Source organism: Benincasa hispida, chromosome 8 (assembly GCF_027475165.1).
Source record: "Benincasa hispida cultivar pf3 chromosome 8, pf3_genome.v1.1, whole genome shotgun sequence".
NCBI classification, from domain to species: Eukaryota; Viridiplantae; Streptophyta; class Magnoliopsida; order Cucurbitales; family Cucurbitaceae; genus Benincasa; species Benincasa hispida.
The window spans coordinates 66,799,258-66,814,163 of NC_143485.1; the positions used below are offsets into that span (position 1 = coordinate 66,799,258).

Sequence of the window (14,906 nt, forward strand, 5' to 3'; positions counted from 1 at the left end):
AAAGTTATTATATTTCACTATGCATCAATTCAAATCATCAGATATTGATGTTTAAGTTTGTTCTCCAATTTTTGCTCAGAAACAGCTCCGTATAGAACTTTTATTTTTTGTTATGTTTTGCTATACAAGTCATTCGTTGGGGGATGGTTGGAATGATATAGGTCAAGGCCCATAACAAAAACGTTTTACATTAAATTAAATCATAATTGTTGGATCTAAAATGATTTGTCGTGAGTACATGTGCAGGGGCTGGATGAGGACACACTTCAGACGCATGTTACTCTCTGCTTTTTCTTTACATGCAATAAAAACGATTGATTTTGAAGAAGAATTATTCAGACTTCATTTCATTACTCTTCTACTGCTTCTTCTTTCTCTCGGTATGTTCTTCACTTCTTCTTTCCCTCTTTAGTTTTATTTCTTTCTACTTTGTCTATTGATTTGATTAACATTCTTCTGATGGCTCTTTGATGAATTCAGGTACATAATGAAATTGCAATGGAGATTAACATGCAAAAACAAGAGGGAAGAAGAGAGAATCAACATAGAGTGTTTAGAGTGGTTAGGCTTATAAAATGCCTACATCCACTATGACAGAGAACATAATTTATTGAGAATGATCAAAGGGTTTATCTTGAGTATCAGACAAGTATTATATCTCATGCATTTTAGTTTGTCTCCTATTTATAGATTTTAAGCATGCATCAGTTTGTTAAGAACTTTATCCTAACTGATTTTCAATTTCACATTTTAATAATAATACTTAGGTTATTTTCTCCAATTTTCCTCTTTGAAATGAAAATTAGTTAAATCTAACTCCATTTCCTGCCTTGTCTTAATCCTTATCTATGAAGCTAATTAGCTCGAGGCAGTGTATGAACTTCAATCGAGCTACTGGTTTGGTTAGCAAATCGATGGCATTCTCTGAGATATGTATCTTTAGAACTTCAATTTCTCCTTTGCCTATTTGATCTCGTATGAAATGAAACTTGATGTTGATGTATTTGGTTCTGCTATGATATGTTTGATTCTGTGACAAATGTATTACGCTTTGGTTGTCATTGTATATTTTTCAGTTTTTTGTGTGATTCTATAGTCATTTAGGAGCCCTTTGAGCCATAAGGCTTCTTTGCTTGCTTTGGACAAGGCTATATATTCTGCCTCAGTGGAGGAAAGAGCCACTACAAATTGTAGTGTAGCTTTCTAGCTGATTAGATTGTTTCCAATTAGGAAAACATACCCTGTTATAGATCTTCTCCGGTCTAAATCTTCTCCATAGTCTGAATCAACATACCCATAGATTTCATAGGACTCATGCTTGGTCTGCTTGTATATCAATTTAGCTTGTTGAGTCCCTTTGAGATATCTTAGGATCCACTTTGTGGCTTCCTAGTGCCTCTTTCCAGGATTAGCCATGTACCTACTTACCAAACTTGTGGTATAAGATAGGTCAAGTTGCCAACCACTTGAGAATAGGGTATCTGTGACATGTAATTTAGATGATCTTCTTCATCTTCATTTCGAGAATTTTCAACTGATAGCTTGAAATGCTAGGCTAATGGGATATTGATATGTTAAGCTTCAAACATCTAGAATTTCTTTAGGATCTTAATGTTATAGTCATGTTGACTTATGCATAAAGTTCCTTGCTCTCTATTTCCTAGGATTTCCATTCCTAGAATCCTTTTAGATCCACCAAAATCTTTCATTTTGAATTGATCTTTTTTAGAATATTTTAGTTTTCTAAGGCCTTCTTTAGATTTTTTTGCTACAAGCATATCATCTACATAGAGTAACAAGAATACATTAAATTTATAGGATGATGTGTTTATGTATGCACAGTTATCATATGAGCTTCTTTTGAATTTAAGTTTTGTCATAAACTGATCAAACTTCTTATTACCAATATCTTGGGGATTGTTTAAGCCCATAGATGAACTTCTTTAGTAAGCATACCATGTTCTTTTTCCCCTTTGTTTCATAACCTTGGGGCTATTTCATGTAAATGGTTTCATCCAGCTCTCCATGTAGGAAGGTTGTTTTAACATCAAGCTGGTATAGTTCATAGTTGTTTTGCACAACTAGTGATAGGAGCATTCTTGTAGTAGTTTGTTTTATAACAGGGGAAAATATTTCAATGTAATCAATTTCTTCCCTTTGTGTAAATCCTTTAGCTACCAACATTGCCTTGAATCTAGGTGATTGAAGCCTTAGAATGCCCTCTTTTAGTTTATAAATCTATTTACAATCTATTATTTTTGCTCTCTGCATTAGAACAACTCACTGCATCATTAACTTGCAGGGGAACTAATTCTCAAGTTTTATTTACTGTTAAGGAACTATTTCTTCATTCATGGGATTTATCCAACTTCTTGTATTAGAACAACTCACTGTATCATTAACTTGTAGGTTTAGACTCATTTAAACTAGTCATGGCTCCTATAGCTATGCTTACATAGTCTGTTTCACTAAATCTAGATGATGGCCTTATAGGTCTTCTTTGTCTATCTCTAGTTAAGGAATAGCCTTTTAGGTCTTCTTCTTCTTGATAATTTTCAGTATCTTCTTCAATTTCTAAGGTCTCTTCTTCAATAGGAAAAGGTCCACTTCAACTAGAAATTTCAACATTAGGTTCTCTAACTTTAGATAGTTGTTCCACTTCATATTTGTTTATTTCAGAGATATATTCTTCTTTGTCATCGTTTTTTCTCATCATAAACATTTCATCTTCTTAAAATGTGACATCCCTACTAATTATGCATTTTTTTTCCTAGTGGGGTTCCATATATTATAACCTTTTACACCTTCTGTAAACCCACTGAACATGCATTTGGTTGCTCTAGGGTTTAGTTTTCGTAGGTTTTGGTGGACATAACCAATGCACCCAATTATTTTGAGGTTATCAAATATAGGGGATGATTAGATCACTTCTGTTCATGTGTAACAAAGTTAGTTGACTGGTGTGGACATTTATTTAAAGAATGGACAATATAGGATACAACTTCAGGCCAAAACCTTTCAGGTATTATTCCATTTGACATTTGGCTTCTAACTCTATCCTTTATCATTCTATTTAGTCTTTCAGCAACACCATTTTGTTGTGGTGTGTATCTAACTGTCCTAGGTCTTAGGATACCATGTTGTTTATAAAAGTTATTGAACTCCTCATTGCAAAACTCTAAACTATTGTCTGTCCTATGACACACATAATTTTTTTTTAAGTTTGTTTTTCAATCATGCTTTTCCATTTTTTAAATTTATTTAGTGTTTGATCTTTGGTTTTCAAAAAATAAACCCAATGTTTTCTAGAAAAATCATTAATAGAGGATAGAAAGTACCTTTAGTCATTTAGTGATTGTGTTTATGTGGGTCCCCAAAGATCAAAATGGATATAATATAGGAGGCCTTTGTTGTATGTTCAGTTTTAGAGAATGCTTGTCTAGTGGCTTTCCCAATTATGCAATGCTCACAGAAGCTTAGTTATTCACATAAGCCTTTAGCAGCCCTTGATTTGACAAGATCTTTCTTTACTACTTATGTGTGATAGCCTCTCCTTCTGTGAATGTTGTATTGGAAACTATTAGAGCTGGTTGAAATCTCTGGATATCTTTGATTAGGTAAAGACCATTAGTCTTCACTCTAACAAATACTGTTTTTCCATCTTTCTTAACTTCAAACTTGCCTCCCAATACATGATACTCACGCCCAATAGTGTCTAACATCCCTAGAGATATCAGGTTCCTTTTAAGTGTGGGCACATGTCTTACATTCTTCAGAAGTGATTGTCCCATCTTTGAATTTTAGTGAAACGGAACCTATTCCCACTATTTCACAGGTATTATCATTATCCATGTAGACACAACCTCCATTCTAACTCTGGTAGTTAGTAAACCAGCCCTTTGAAGGTGTTGGAATGTACATCCGGAATCCAACACCTAATTTTGAATTTCATCAAAGTGTATACTATTAAAAATGTGTTGTGAGGTGGTCAGGACCTCTACAAAGATATAACTCCCCTGGTCTTTCTTTTGAGCTAGAAATTCAGCTAGAAATTCTAACTCCTTGGTCTTGATTATTGAAATTACAGCATTTGTGGTGATCTTCTCCCTTCAATATTTGAGAGCTACCTTAACCTCTCTATATTCTTCTGGAAGTGAGTTTAATATGATGAATGATTCGTTTTCATCACCTAACTTGTCACCAAAGCTCTTGAATTCCGTAGGCAGTTTTTTGAATTCATTTGGGTTGTCACTTAATGATTTATTTGAATCCATTTTATAGGGAAAAGAAAATTCTCTAAGGTATACCCAATTAGGTAAATCCCTTTGGAGGTATAATTCATCTAGCTTCACCCACATTTCATATGTTGTTTCTTTCTCTATTACTTCTCTAAGTACATTATCACTTGGGTTCAAGACAATTGTACCGTAGGCTACACTCTTCACTTCTTTCATTTCTTCTTTAGTCACTGATGTGGGAAGTTAGGTTAGGGTGTGATGGCCTTTAGAGCCTTTTGTTGGCCAAGAATGGCTTTCAACTTTGCTTTCCACAGGGCAAAGTCTTCTTTCCCAACAAACTTCTCGATATCATAGCGTAGCCATTCTTTAATCAAGAAGTGTTTCTTCGAGCAGTTTTTGTACCTTTCTTGAATTTTATAGGCTTTTATACAAATTTGTTGTGATTACATGTGTAGGGGCTGGATGAGGACACACTTCAGACTCATGTTGCTCTCTGCTTTTTCTTTACCTGCAATAGAAACGATTGGTTTGAAGAAGAAGTATTCTGACTTCATTTCATTACTCTTCTATTACTTCTTCTTTCTCTCGGTATGTTCTTCTCTTCTTCTTTCCTTCTTTAGTATTACTTCTTTCTACTTTGTCTATTGATTTTATTAACAGTCTTTTAAGGGCTCTTTGATGAAACAAGATACATGATGAAATTGCAATACAATGCCTACCTCCACTATGACAAAGAGCAAATTTTATTGAGAATGATCAAAGGGTTTTCACCGTTTGAATTTCATATAAGAATTCTATCTCAAGCATTTTAGTTTATCTCCTATATATAGATTTTAAGCATGCATCAGTTTTTTAAGAACTCTACCCTAATTGATTTTCAATTTCACATTTTAATAATAACACTTAGGTTATTTTCTACATGTTCTTTTTTTCATTTTGTCCATTGGAATACCTTACCCGTTATCTTCATCTTCATAAACAGTGGGCATGTTTTCAAAAAAAATATATACTAGATTTTCTTCTTCTCTTCTATTTTTCCATATTTTCTGAGCATACTCTTCCAAAGATTCCAATCCTTTCTCCGACAAGTGTATGCTTGAGTTTGATGTCTTGAGAACAATCGGCATACACGATTTAGTATCGTGATCGTGTCGAATTTGCTTTTAAGACAATGGATCTTTCCACACACAACAAACAATCGACATTTGGTTCCCAACGTTAGGGAAAATGGGAGTAAACCAGATTATTAAAATAGATGGGTTGAGCTGAGGAGGATTGGATCGGTAGATTATCAAATCCATCTTTGAATGGAAACAAAAATTCATTAAATGTAACTTATATTCTTTTAAAAGGATTTGTGGTTTAGAATTTGTTATTTTTCCTCAGTAGGATTGCTCCACGTATATTCTTTCTATTGCGTTATTCACATCCTTTATCATTATAGTTATTTTATTTATTGAATCTTTTTTGTATAAATATGACTTGCCTCTCATCGTTCTGTATGTGGAGAAAGCAGAGTATTCTCAATAATAGTGAGAAAAGAAATTCGGATAACGCTTGCATCCTCTGTATTACCGCGGCTGCTGGCACAGAGTTAGCCGATGCTTATTCCCCAGATACCGTCATTGTTTCTTCTCCGGGAAAAGAAGTTCACGACTCGTAGGCCTTCTACCTCCACGCGGCATTGCTCCGTCAGGCTTTCGCCCATTGCGGAAAATTCCCCGACTTATCAGATTTGAGTTAACCAAGACCTGGATCGTTCTCTGAATCTTACGCGAACTAGAAGACTCAAAATGGAGGTGTTGAGGCTAGTGAATGTACTTTCCGAAGGCGCGTAAGAATAAGAACTTTTGAGGAGCCTTGGTGTAGCTTGCTGAAGACAATGGGGATTTGAGCATAATCTCTGCTACTATTGGCTTCGCCGGAGAGTTTTGGGTCTCCATTGTCACCATCACTTCTGCCTTGCTCACTTTAATTCCAATCCGCTTTGATTGTATGATCAATCATATGATCATCTGAAGGTTTACAATATCATGTCTATGTAAATATCCGTAAAATGTTGATGTGGACGGATTTTAGTGGAAATATATTTTTTAATATATATTTAGAGGTAAGAGGAGTCAAACTACAAATCTCGTGACTACTAAGTACTAATATATGTCAGTTGAGTAAATATTATAAAAATAAAAAATATCCCGAGATACACTTATCTCTTATGCATCTCACTCAAAAGAATTTGTCACGATTAGACAATTTAATGGGTTGTACAAAAATAGGTATAGTTCAGGATATACCTAAGTATTTTTCTATTTTTTATGTTTTGTAGATAACTATGATATAATAAAAATGTCGATTTACCTCTAAAATATCGATATGTCGATGAAAATTTAATATTATAGTAATTCGATTTTTTGTGGGATAAATTAAATAGGCTTTTCCTAGCCTAAGTTCTTTTGTTTTATTTTTTATTTAGTTATTTATTATTTTTATTTTTTTTAAAGGTATTAAATTAATGCGTGAGGTGGAAAAATCGAACCTCTAACATGGAGATTAATAGTATGATGGCATAAACACTATCAGCTACTTCCACAATCCCTTTTTACTTCTTTTTTCTAATTTTTTTTATTTTTTTTATTTTTTTATTTTTTTTTATTATTTTTTTTTTTTATGTGATTAGAATGAGAGTATTACTCACTTATAAGACTCATTTTTTCATTAAGATTTGGACTTAAATGATTTCAGAATTCAAATATTTTATAAGAAGTAAATGATTTCAAATTTCTATTTAAATTAAGAACCCGATTGATTTAAAATAATTGAAAGTAATTTTTCTTAGAGCAAAATATAATTTTGGTCGGCCAATATGGAGTTGATGTATATTTGATCCTTCACGATTTCAATAAACACTTTAATCCCCAAAGTTTGCAAAACTATTTTAAATGATTTCTGACTTAAGTTTAAACTAAGGAAATGCTAACTAAACTCTTAAACAATGATGGAATGACAATGAAATAAGAAATAAGATCAAAACGAAACATTTCCAAATGAAATATTGGTTTATCAGTCGCTTATATTTTTCGAAAATTAAACACTTAAGAAATAAGAATATTACCATACAACTCTTAAACACCTCATCTCAACCTATAAAGAATGGCTATTGATGGCTTTGATTAGTTGAACGTGCTTGGTGTCAACAATCAAGTTATTATTATCTTATAATAGAGATTGGATAAATGTTTGTTGCATAATCTTCAGGCAAAAAGATCCTAACATGGGATTTTCCGCTTCATGACTAGAATTGGAGCATTGATCAAAGCCCATGCGAACTCAAGTACCACTGTCACACACAAGCAGCAAGGACATATGCAACTGAGAACCGATCTGCAAAACCAAATAAAAACAGATGAATTGTTATAACATTATAAAATAGAAGACCAAAACAAAAAAAGTTATAAAACAAGAGAGATGTTCGATATACACAAGTACAATAATACGTACTAACCCAAAGATCCAAATAACAACACCGATGAAGCCTACAAAGAGAGAGAGAAAGGCAAACGGCAGGCCGAGAAGAAAGGCGAGAGGTCTGCAGTTACATTTCTCACAACAGCAGCAACACATGATTAATTATAAGCTAATCTATTGCTCTTCTTGTAGACTATAATTGGAAAGGTTGACAAAAAAGCATTCAGCTGCAACTTGCAGATTGTCATACCTAATGTTATCACTTTTTACTATAGTTTATAGCAATTCCAAAGCTCCTTGTTGGAATGAACGCCAATATACAGTTATAAGCATGATCTAATATCGTTTCCTCATGAATCTCATTGCGCCGGCTTGTGCCAGCCTGCCTTTTTCATTTGGATCATTTAAGAACATATTTTAAAAATTGGGCAACGTAATAGTATGGCATTGGATAACTTTGAAAACTTCTAAACTAAGTACGAAAAGTTCAAACATGAATGCATAGAGAATGACAAATTAACAATATCACACAATATGCATTGATAGACATAGACTTTTAAGCACCAAAACCATCCTGTTGGTAATTATAGGAGTGATGCTCTTCTTGAATGCTTGAATGGGCTTATCTATAGACTATACTATTGCCTCTCACCAATCAATTTTGCGCATGCTGGTTCACTGATCAAAGGCTTCAAATCCAAGATCCCAACCAAGTATGGCAAGTGGCACTTGCAAAATTTTCTTAACTTTAATGAGTGAGTACTATATAGAGGTACAAGAAGTTATCTGGAAAGAGCAATCCTACATCAATGCAACTAAATAAGCGTGAAAAACAAGGGAGAACCTAGAGACACGGGTCTACAAAACTCTCCTATGTTGCCCATTGCCTTATTCTAGCAAACCACGTCAATCGCCCAGGTTTGTCTCTCCCAACCTGAAAAATAGTAGTTTTAAGAAAAGAGTGAGTATCAAGGAAAACTCTCCTATGTTGTCTATTGCCTTGTTCCAGAAAACCACGTCAATCGCCCAAACTTATCTCTCCAGGACCTGAAAAATAGTAGTTTAAAGAAAAAAGTGAGTATTAAGGACACCCAGTAAGTAACCCACTTTTGGAGTTGGTTTAAGCAGGCACATAAAATAAATCAAATTTTGACCTATAAGGCCTAAACTTTTTCATTATTCAAAGCATTTTCTATTAAACTTATCCCTTCGGCTTTAAGTGTACAACCCATTTCCTCTTTAAACTTTTAAATGTCCAACTCTTTGATGCTATGCAAACCCCTCTTGAGACCTTACCCCAGCTGATGGTTAGTTGGCATCCAATCAGTAGCGCCAAGTATTGGTTTACCAGCCCAACATATATAGGGAAAGGTATGGACCACAACCTTCGAAATCATTGACCTTTGTAAGAAATAATTAAACTTCACACACACATATGCATAAAGCCCCATAATGTATCCAGTTGATGCATAACAAACAACAAAGTCCATAAGTTTTTCAAGCTAAAAACACTTATTTACTAATAACTTTTCACGTACTTCATATTTGCAAACTTAACATAAAATTCAACACATTCCATAACAGCATGACGCAACACACATAATTCCAAACAATTACAGCAAACAAGTTCCAATCTTGGACTTGAGGTGAACCACTGTGGTTAAATCACTTACCTTAAAAATTCCTTCACGAAAAATCATACAACTGCACCAATCAAAGTCTTCATACAAGACTAAGCAAATGAAACTCTTTTGGGATTTAATTCAACTAACTCCCATGGTCTCAACCTATCAAAGAAAGCAAAAACGAACCATTTAGAACTAATTCAAACCACCCATCCTACTTTAGCAAGAATTTGAAAGAGTGTTACCCCAATGACCAGTCTACCAATACTCCTGTTTTCTTTGCAGATTGGTATCCGAAATCAGGCAAGTTCTCAAATTTGAGTTTTTTGAGACTTCTTCCGCTTGTGCCGTCGTCGCCATTAAGAGGAACCCACACTGCCGCTTGCCACAAAAACCTTGTCTCTGTTTCTTGCCAGAGCAAACTTGAAGAAGGAGAAAAACAGGGAAAACAATTAGAAAGGACTGGCGGTGGAGGAAAAACAAAAGGAGAGAGACGGTGGAGAACTTCCACGCTGAGGAGAAAAGGAAACATAAGGGTTTTCAGCTTTTCTTTTTCTTTTTTTTTTCTGATTTTTTTAAACCCACTTTCCTTCTTTTATTTGGAGGAAAAAAAAAACTTTTAAATTTTTTTTTTTTTTTTTTTTTACTCTTCTTGTAAAGAAATCCAACCCAATTTCAACACTAACCTTAAGAAAGGATCCACACCAAAATTTGCTTGGCATAATTAGAAGTTAAACTTACTTGAAAACGAATTCCACAGACCCAACTTTTGTAGGGAGAAACATTCCATTGATGAATGAAATAGAGGGATACAAGAAATCTCTCCAATGGGATAGGAAAAAAGATAGAGTATAAGAATTTAATGGAGCCTCATGATTACACTAGTTATACGCATGAGTAAGCACATAATCAAAAAAACGATCAAAGGTAAAAGACATGTCTCAGAAAGATTCGCCCATTGCGTTCCCCCCAAAGATTCCGGAAGAAGCTTCTCACAATAGCCAGCCAAAGAATTTTCCTAGAACAATCAAAAGGATGCCTCACAAGCAGAGTAGCCAAAAGATCAAAAATGGAATTAGGTAAAACCAAAAACCACCCGCAAGCATCCAAAACAAGAGTCCAAAACCGATGCGGAAAAGGGCAATGAGCAAACAAATGAGGCTGAGTCTCGGAACAATGGCAACACATAGAGCACCAAGAGGGGGAGAGATGCATGTATGACATACGACGTTGGAAACGATCAACTGTATTAATGGCACCAAGACTGAGCTCCTATAACAAAATTTTAATCTTCTTCGGGTAAGAGTCCATCCAAATTACACGATAGAGATCTTTCGGGAAGGGATCAACAGAATTGAGCAAGTCAACCGTATGAGATTTGGCAGTGCAAGAACTAGAAGAATCTAAAGGCCAGACCCAAATATCAGTAGAGGGGCAGAATCGAACAGATGTGAGAAGATGCGATAAAGTAGCCCATTCAAATAATTACTAGATCATTAAGATTACGACGAAGATGAAGATCCCAAGATTCAGTTTCAGCAATCCAAACATCAGCCACCATATCATTAGGGCGAAGGGCAAGGTGGAACATACAAGGGGAAGTAGCAGATAAAATACCACAACTAAGCCAACGATCTATCCAAAAAGAGGTTGTAGAACCATTACTAATACGGCCCTGGACACAACTATCAATCAAACCAACATTTTGACAAATGTATCTCCAAGGGGAAAGATGAAAGCCTTGATGTCTAGAAGAAGACCAATCCCTCCCACTCAAAAAGTGCTTAGCAACAATAACTTTCTGCCATAACGCATCAGGTTCAGTAACAAAACGCCACATCCATTTATCCAGGAGCACAGAATTACGGTGATGAAAATTACTAATGTCAAGGCCCCCCATTAATTTTGGACCTTGAGTAGATTCCCAGTTCATATTATGCATACCACCTACATCACGAGAGCCTTCCCAAGAGAAATCACAAACCAACTTTTGCAACATAGAAATTACAAAGCTAGGAGCACGAAACAAAGATAAGTAGTAAGTGGGTAAATTAGACAGGTGTAGCCTGAATAAGGGTATGTCTGCCACCTTCACCTTTAGAGATATATGCATATTTCCAATTATGGAGCTTGTATTTAATTTTCTCAACAACAGGATACCAAAAAGGCATACACTTAGAATTACCAACAAGAGGCAAACCCAGATAGAAAGATGGCCACCCCCCCAAAAAAAAAACCAAATTTATCCAACATCTATTGACAATTAGAATCAACGAGGTGAATACCAAGCAGCTCACTTTTTGACCAATTGATATTTAAATCAGAGGCACTCTCAAAGATACCAACCACATCAAACAGATTCAGTAAAGCTGAATGATCCGCAATAGAAAATAATAAGGTATCATCTGTAAATTGAAGATGATTTAAAGTGAGAGAAGAAATACTACTAGAATGAGAAACAATAAGACCCCGAGACGAACTGTTCTCCAAGAGATGACTCAGACAATCAGCAACCAAGATAAAGAGAAACGAAGAAAGAGGATCTCCTTGCCTAATACCACGAGAAAGAATGATCTTCCCACGAGGGCAGCCATTAAGAATAATAGAATAGTTTGCACTAGCAACACAACCTCAAATCCACTGATGCCAAACAGCCCCAAAACCTTTAGCCCGTAACATAGCATTAAAGAAATCTCAGTCCACTGTATCAAAAGCCTTCTCAAGATCCAATTTAATAACCACATCAGCCTTATTAGATGAAAACCAATAGTCAATCAGCTCATTTTCCATTAAAGCAGCATTTAAGATCTCTACCAGCCACAAAAGCTTGTTGATTAGCAGCAATAGCATGAGGGAGGACAAGTTTTAAGCAAATACAATCAAATGAGAAACTAATGAAAGAAATATAACTCCAATAGTGAAAAATTAACATTACCTTAGAGTAAAACACTGGCCGTTACATCAAATTAGACAAACACTTCTTTGACCAAACAAGCAAACTGCATCGTCATAAGATGCCATCAGCAGCCCCAACCCAACTGCTACCTTTACATTTAACTCTTCTTATCTTCATGATCTCTCTCAGTTCACTAACATTGTCCCATTTCCCAGCTTCTGCAAAAGTATTAGATAATGCCACATAAGCCCCTGGTCGACTGTTAGCACTCAACTTAAATAGCTCATTGGCAGCTATGCAGGCCATTTCAATGTTTCCATGAAGCTTTGCTGAGCTCAGTAGAGCTGCCCATACATCAGAATTAGGAGTCTCAGGCATTCGCATAATGAATTCCCATGCCTGAAGTAAACTTCCTGCACGTCCCAACAGATCAACCATGCATGCATAATGCTCCATTTTTGGTTTCAATGAGTAGTCTCTCTCCATGCTTTCAAAAATTTCCCAGCCTCTCTCTACTAGCCCTCCATGTGCACAAGCTGAGAGAGCACTAAGAAAGGTAACAAAGTTCGGCTGAATCTGGTGTTCCTCTTGCATAATGCAAAAGAGGTTAAGTGCTTCACTTGGGTATCCATTTTTGCCATATCCATCTATCATAGACGTCCATGAGAAGATATTTCTTTCTGGCATTTGGTCAAAAACTCGACGAGCATCTTCCGTTCTTCCACATTTGGAGTACATGTCTAGAAGGGCACTTCCCATTCTGATATCTGTGAAGAATTTAGTCTTCATAAGTTGACATTGGATTTGTTGGCCTGCTTCAAAAGCTGCCAACATTGAACAAGCACCGATCACACTAGAAAATGTTGAAATATTTGGTGAAAAACACAAACGCTGCATGTCAATGTAAACCTCAAGCGATTTCTTGGCATGTTCATGTGTTTTACTATAGCCTTCAACCATAGCATTGAATACGACTATATCCTTTTCAACAGTCTTGCTAAAAATTTCTTCAGCATCTTCAACCAACCCCTGATTCATATATCCTGAAATCATCGATGTCGAACATATCACATTCTTTTTCAACATCAAATCAAACACCATCCTAGCAAAACATATATCACCGTTTTTAACGTACGAGTCAACAAGCGCCGTGTAAAGTACATCATCTGGTGACACATCTGACTTCAATATCTGAGCATGGACCACTCTTCCTAAACTACGCAATACAGAGTCACCACGTGCACATGTAGACGCCTTTAAAAGCATTGAAAATGTATACCCATCAGGCCTTTCACCTGAACTGATGAGCTCACGGACGAGAGCAAGAGATTCTGGTACTTTTCCCATCTTTATGTACCCACCGATCATATAATTGTAAGCAGAAAGTGTCTTTTGAGGCAACACATCGAACACTTGACGTGCAAACTTCAATGACCCACATTTCAGGTGCAATATGAGGAGCTTGATGGAGATATTTGTATTGGGTATGAACCCAGTTTTGAGAATATGCGCATGTATCTTTTGGCCATGAGAAGGATCATCTGAATTGATGTAATGTTGCAGGGCTGATGACAAAGAAGTGAATGTTTGGTTCGAAATTTGGGTTGCAGCGATGGAGGGAACATAGTCACTTAGTGATGAGAAAACGCGGTGTGTAACTGATTGAAATCGGCCATTTTTCATCTTTCCATGACACCGGTTACAATCACTCAATTTCAGTCATCCGAATATTCTTTTCGATTTTCCAAACTTAATATTCTAGCATGAACTATTATACCATTCATCAAGCCACACTATCCAAATTTATATTTTGGAATGGATGTAGAATCTACTTACCTCGAGTGACAATCCTACAATCCTCGATCAAAAAACCACCTCTTAAACAAATGCCAACTTCCTTGAAAGGTCTTAAAACAATCACGATAAATTTTAGAAAGTAAAACTCAATTCGGAAACCTTAATGGAAATTGAGACTGTTCAAGAAGGATGTCCTTACCTAAAATCAACCATAAACCCTAATCGATCAGTTTGAAATAGTCCAAAACTATAAACAGAAAACTTCTTCATGTTAGAAACTGAACTGCCCATGAAGGAGGATGGCCGACGCAATTACTGGCAGAAAGAGACCCACGTTGTCGCCGATTCATGGAGGCTGAACGTCGGCAGGTGCGGGGTTTTATCCCCGGAGGAGAAAAGCACTAAAGGACGGAAGGGGTCGGCGGCTGTGAGGAAGAAGGAGAGGAAGAAAATAGAGGCCAGAGCTCCGACAATTGGGGAAAAAAATTATCCTTTTTAAAACGAATGTAATTTTGATCTCTAGGTAAGAAAAGACCATTATATATTTTTTTTTTAGTAAAAAAATTCAAAACCTTAATCTCTCCCTCCATTACCATTTTCTTGCAATCCTTCAAATTCCTTTTAAAACTCCTCACAACTCGTCACATTTTTTTCTTCAATATTTCGGTTCATCATCTTCAAGTTCATCAAAACATCTTCATCAAGTAAGTGTTTATGCACATTTTAGGAGGGTTTTGGTTTTGGATTTTTTGGCATCTTGATTTTATGGGTTTTCATGGGGTTTCATAATGTTTTTGATTTCTTTGTTAAAAAAATGTTCCATTTTAGAATGATTTTGAGACCTATAGATAGTATATGAGTTGATTTGTACATTAGAACCCATTT

General features: G+C 35.6%; 2 protein-coding genes and 1 long non-coding RNA gene across 5 annotated transcripts; 1 reads left to right on the forward strand and 2 right to left on the reverse strand.

Moving 5' to 3' along the window:
- The first annotated feature begins 254 nt into the window (after positions 1 to 254).
- LOC120082816 (uncharacterized) lies at positions 255 to 5,891 on the forward strand. The gene is made up of 3 exons (XR_016531531.1): positions 255 to 380; positions 481 to 4,826; positions 5,755 to 5,891. It is a non-coding gene; the product is annotated as an uncharacterized LOC120082816 (long non-coding RNA).
- A 1,384-nt stretch (positions 5,892 to 7,275) lies between these two features.
- On the reverse strand, positions 7,276 to 7,859 carry LOC150034810 (signaling peptide TAXIMIN 1-like). Its single transcript, XM_090316773.1, has 2 exons — positions 7,741 to 7,859; positions 7,276 to 7,619 (listed from the first exon to the last, which is right to left on the reverse strand). Exons 1-2 carry the CDS (start codon positions 7,857 to 7,859, stop codon positions 7,505 to 7,507), a joined length of 234 nt encoding a protein of 77 aa, XP_090172899.1. The 3' UTR covers positions 7,276 to 7,504.
- On the reverse strand, positions 7,276 to 14,360 carry LOC150034809 (pentatricopeptide repeat-containing protein At1g28690, mitochondrial-like). Of its 3 annotated transcripts, XM_090316770.1 has the most exons (5): positions 14,221 to 14,360; positions 12,264 to 14,131; positions 9,574 to 9,750; positions 9,377 to 9,490; positions 8,418 to 8,750 (listed from the first exon to the last, which is right to left on the reverse strand). In XM_090316770.1, the coding sequence occupies exon 2, from the start codon at positions 13,905 to 13,907 to the stop codon at positions 12,336 to 12,338; it is 1,572 nt and encodes a 523-aa protein (XP_090172896.1). In that variant the 5' UTR covers positions 13,908 to 14,131; positions 14,221 to 14,360; the 3' UTR covers positions 8,418 to 8,750; positions 9,377 to 9,490; positions 9,574 to 9,750; positions 12,264 to 12,335. The 3 variants fall into 3 exon arrangements, with proteins under 3 accessions (XP_090172898.1, XP_090172896.1, XP_090172897.1); XM_090316772.1 differs by lacking the exons at positions 8,418 to 8,750; positions 9,377 to 9,490; positions 9,574 to 9,750; positions 14,221 to 14,360 and adding an exon at positions 7,276 to 7,619 and having other exon boundaries at positions 12,264 to 14,061; XM_090316771.1 differs by lacking the exons at positions 9,377 to 9,490; positions 9,574 to 9,750; positions 14,221 to 14,360 and having other exon boundaries at positions 12,264 to 14,061.
- Positions 14,361 to 14,906: the final 546 nt, after the last annotated feature.

Coding starts and splice junctions, on each gene's coding strand:
- LOC150034810 (XM_090316773.1), bottom strand. CDS start 7,859: ATGTGTTGCTGCTGTTGTGAGAAATGTAACTGCAGACCTCTCGCCTTT. Junction 7,620..7,740: donor GTTGTTATTTGGATCTTTGG/GTTAGTACGTAT, acceptor TTGGTTTTGCAG/ATCGGTTCTCAGTTGCATAT.
- LOC150034809 (XM_090316772.1), bottom strand. CDS start 13,907: ATGAAAAATGGCCGATTTCAATCAGTTACACACCGCGTTTTCTCATCA.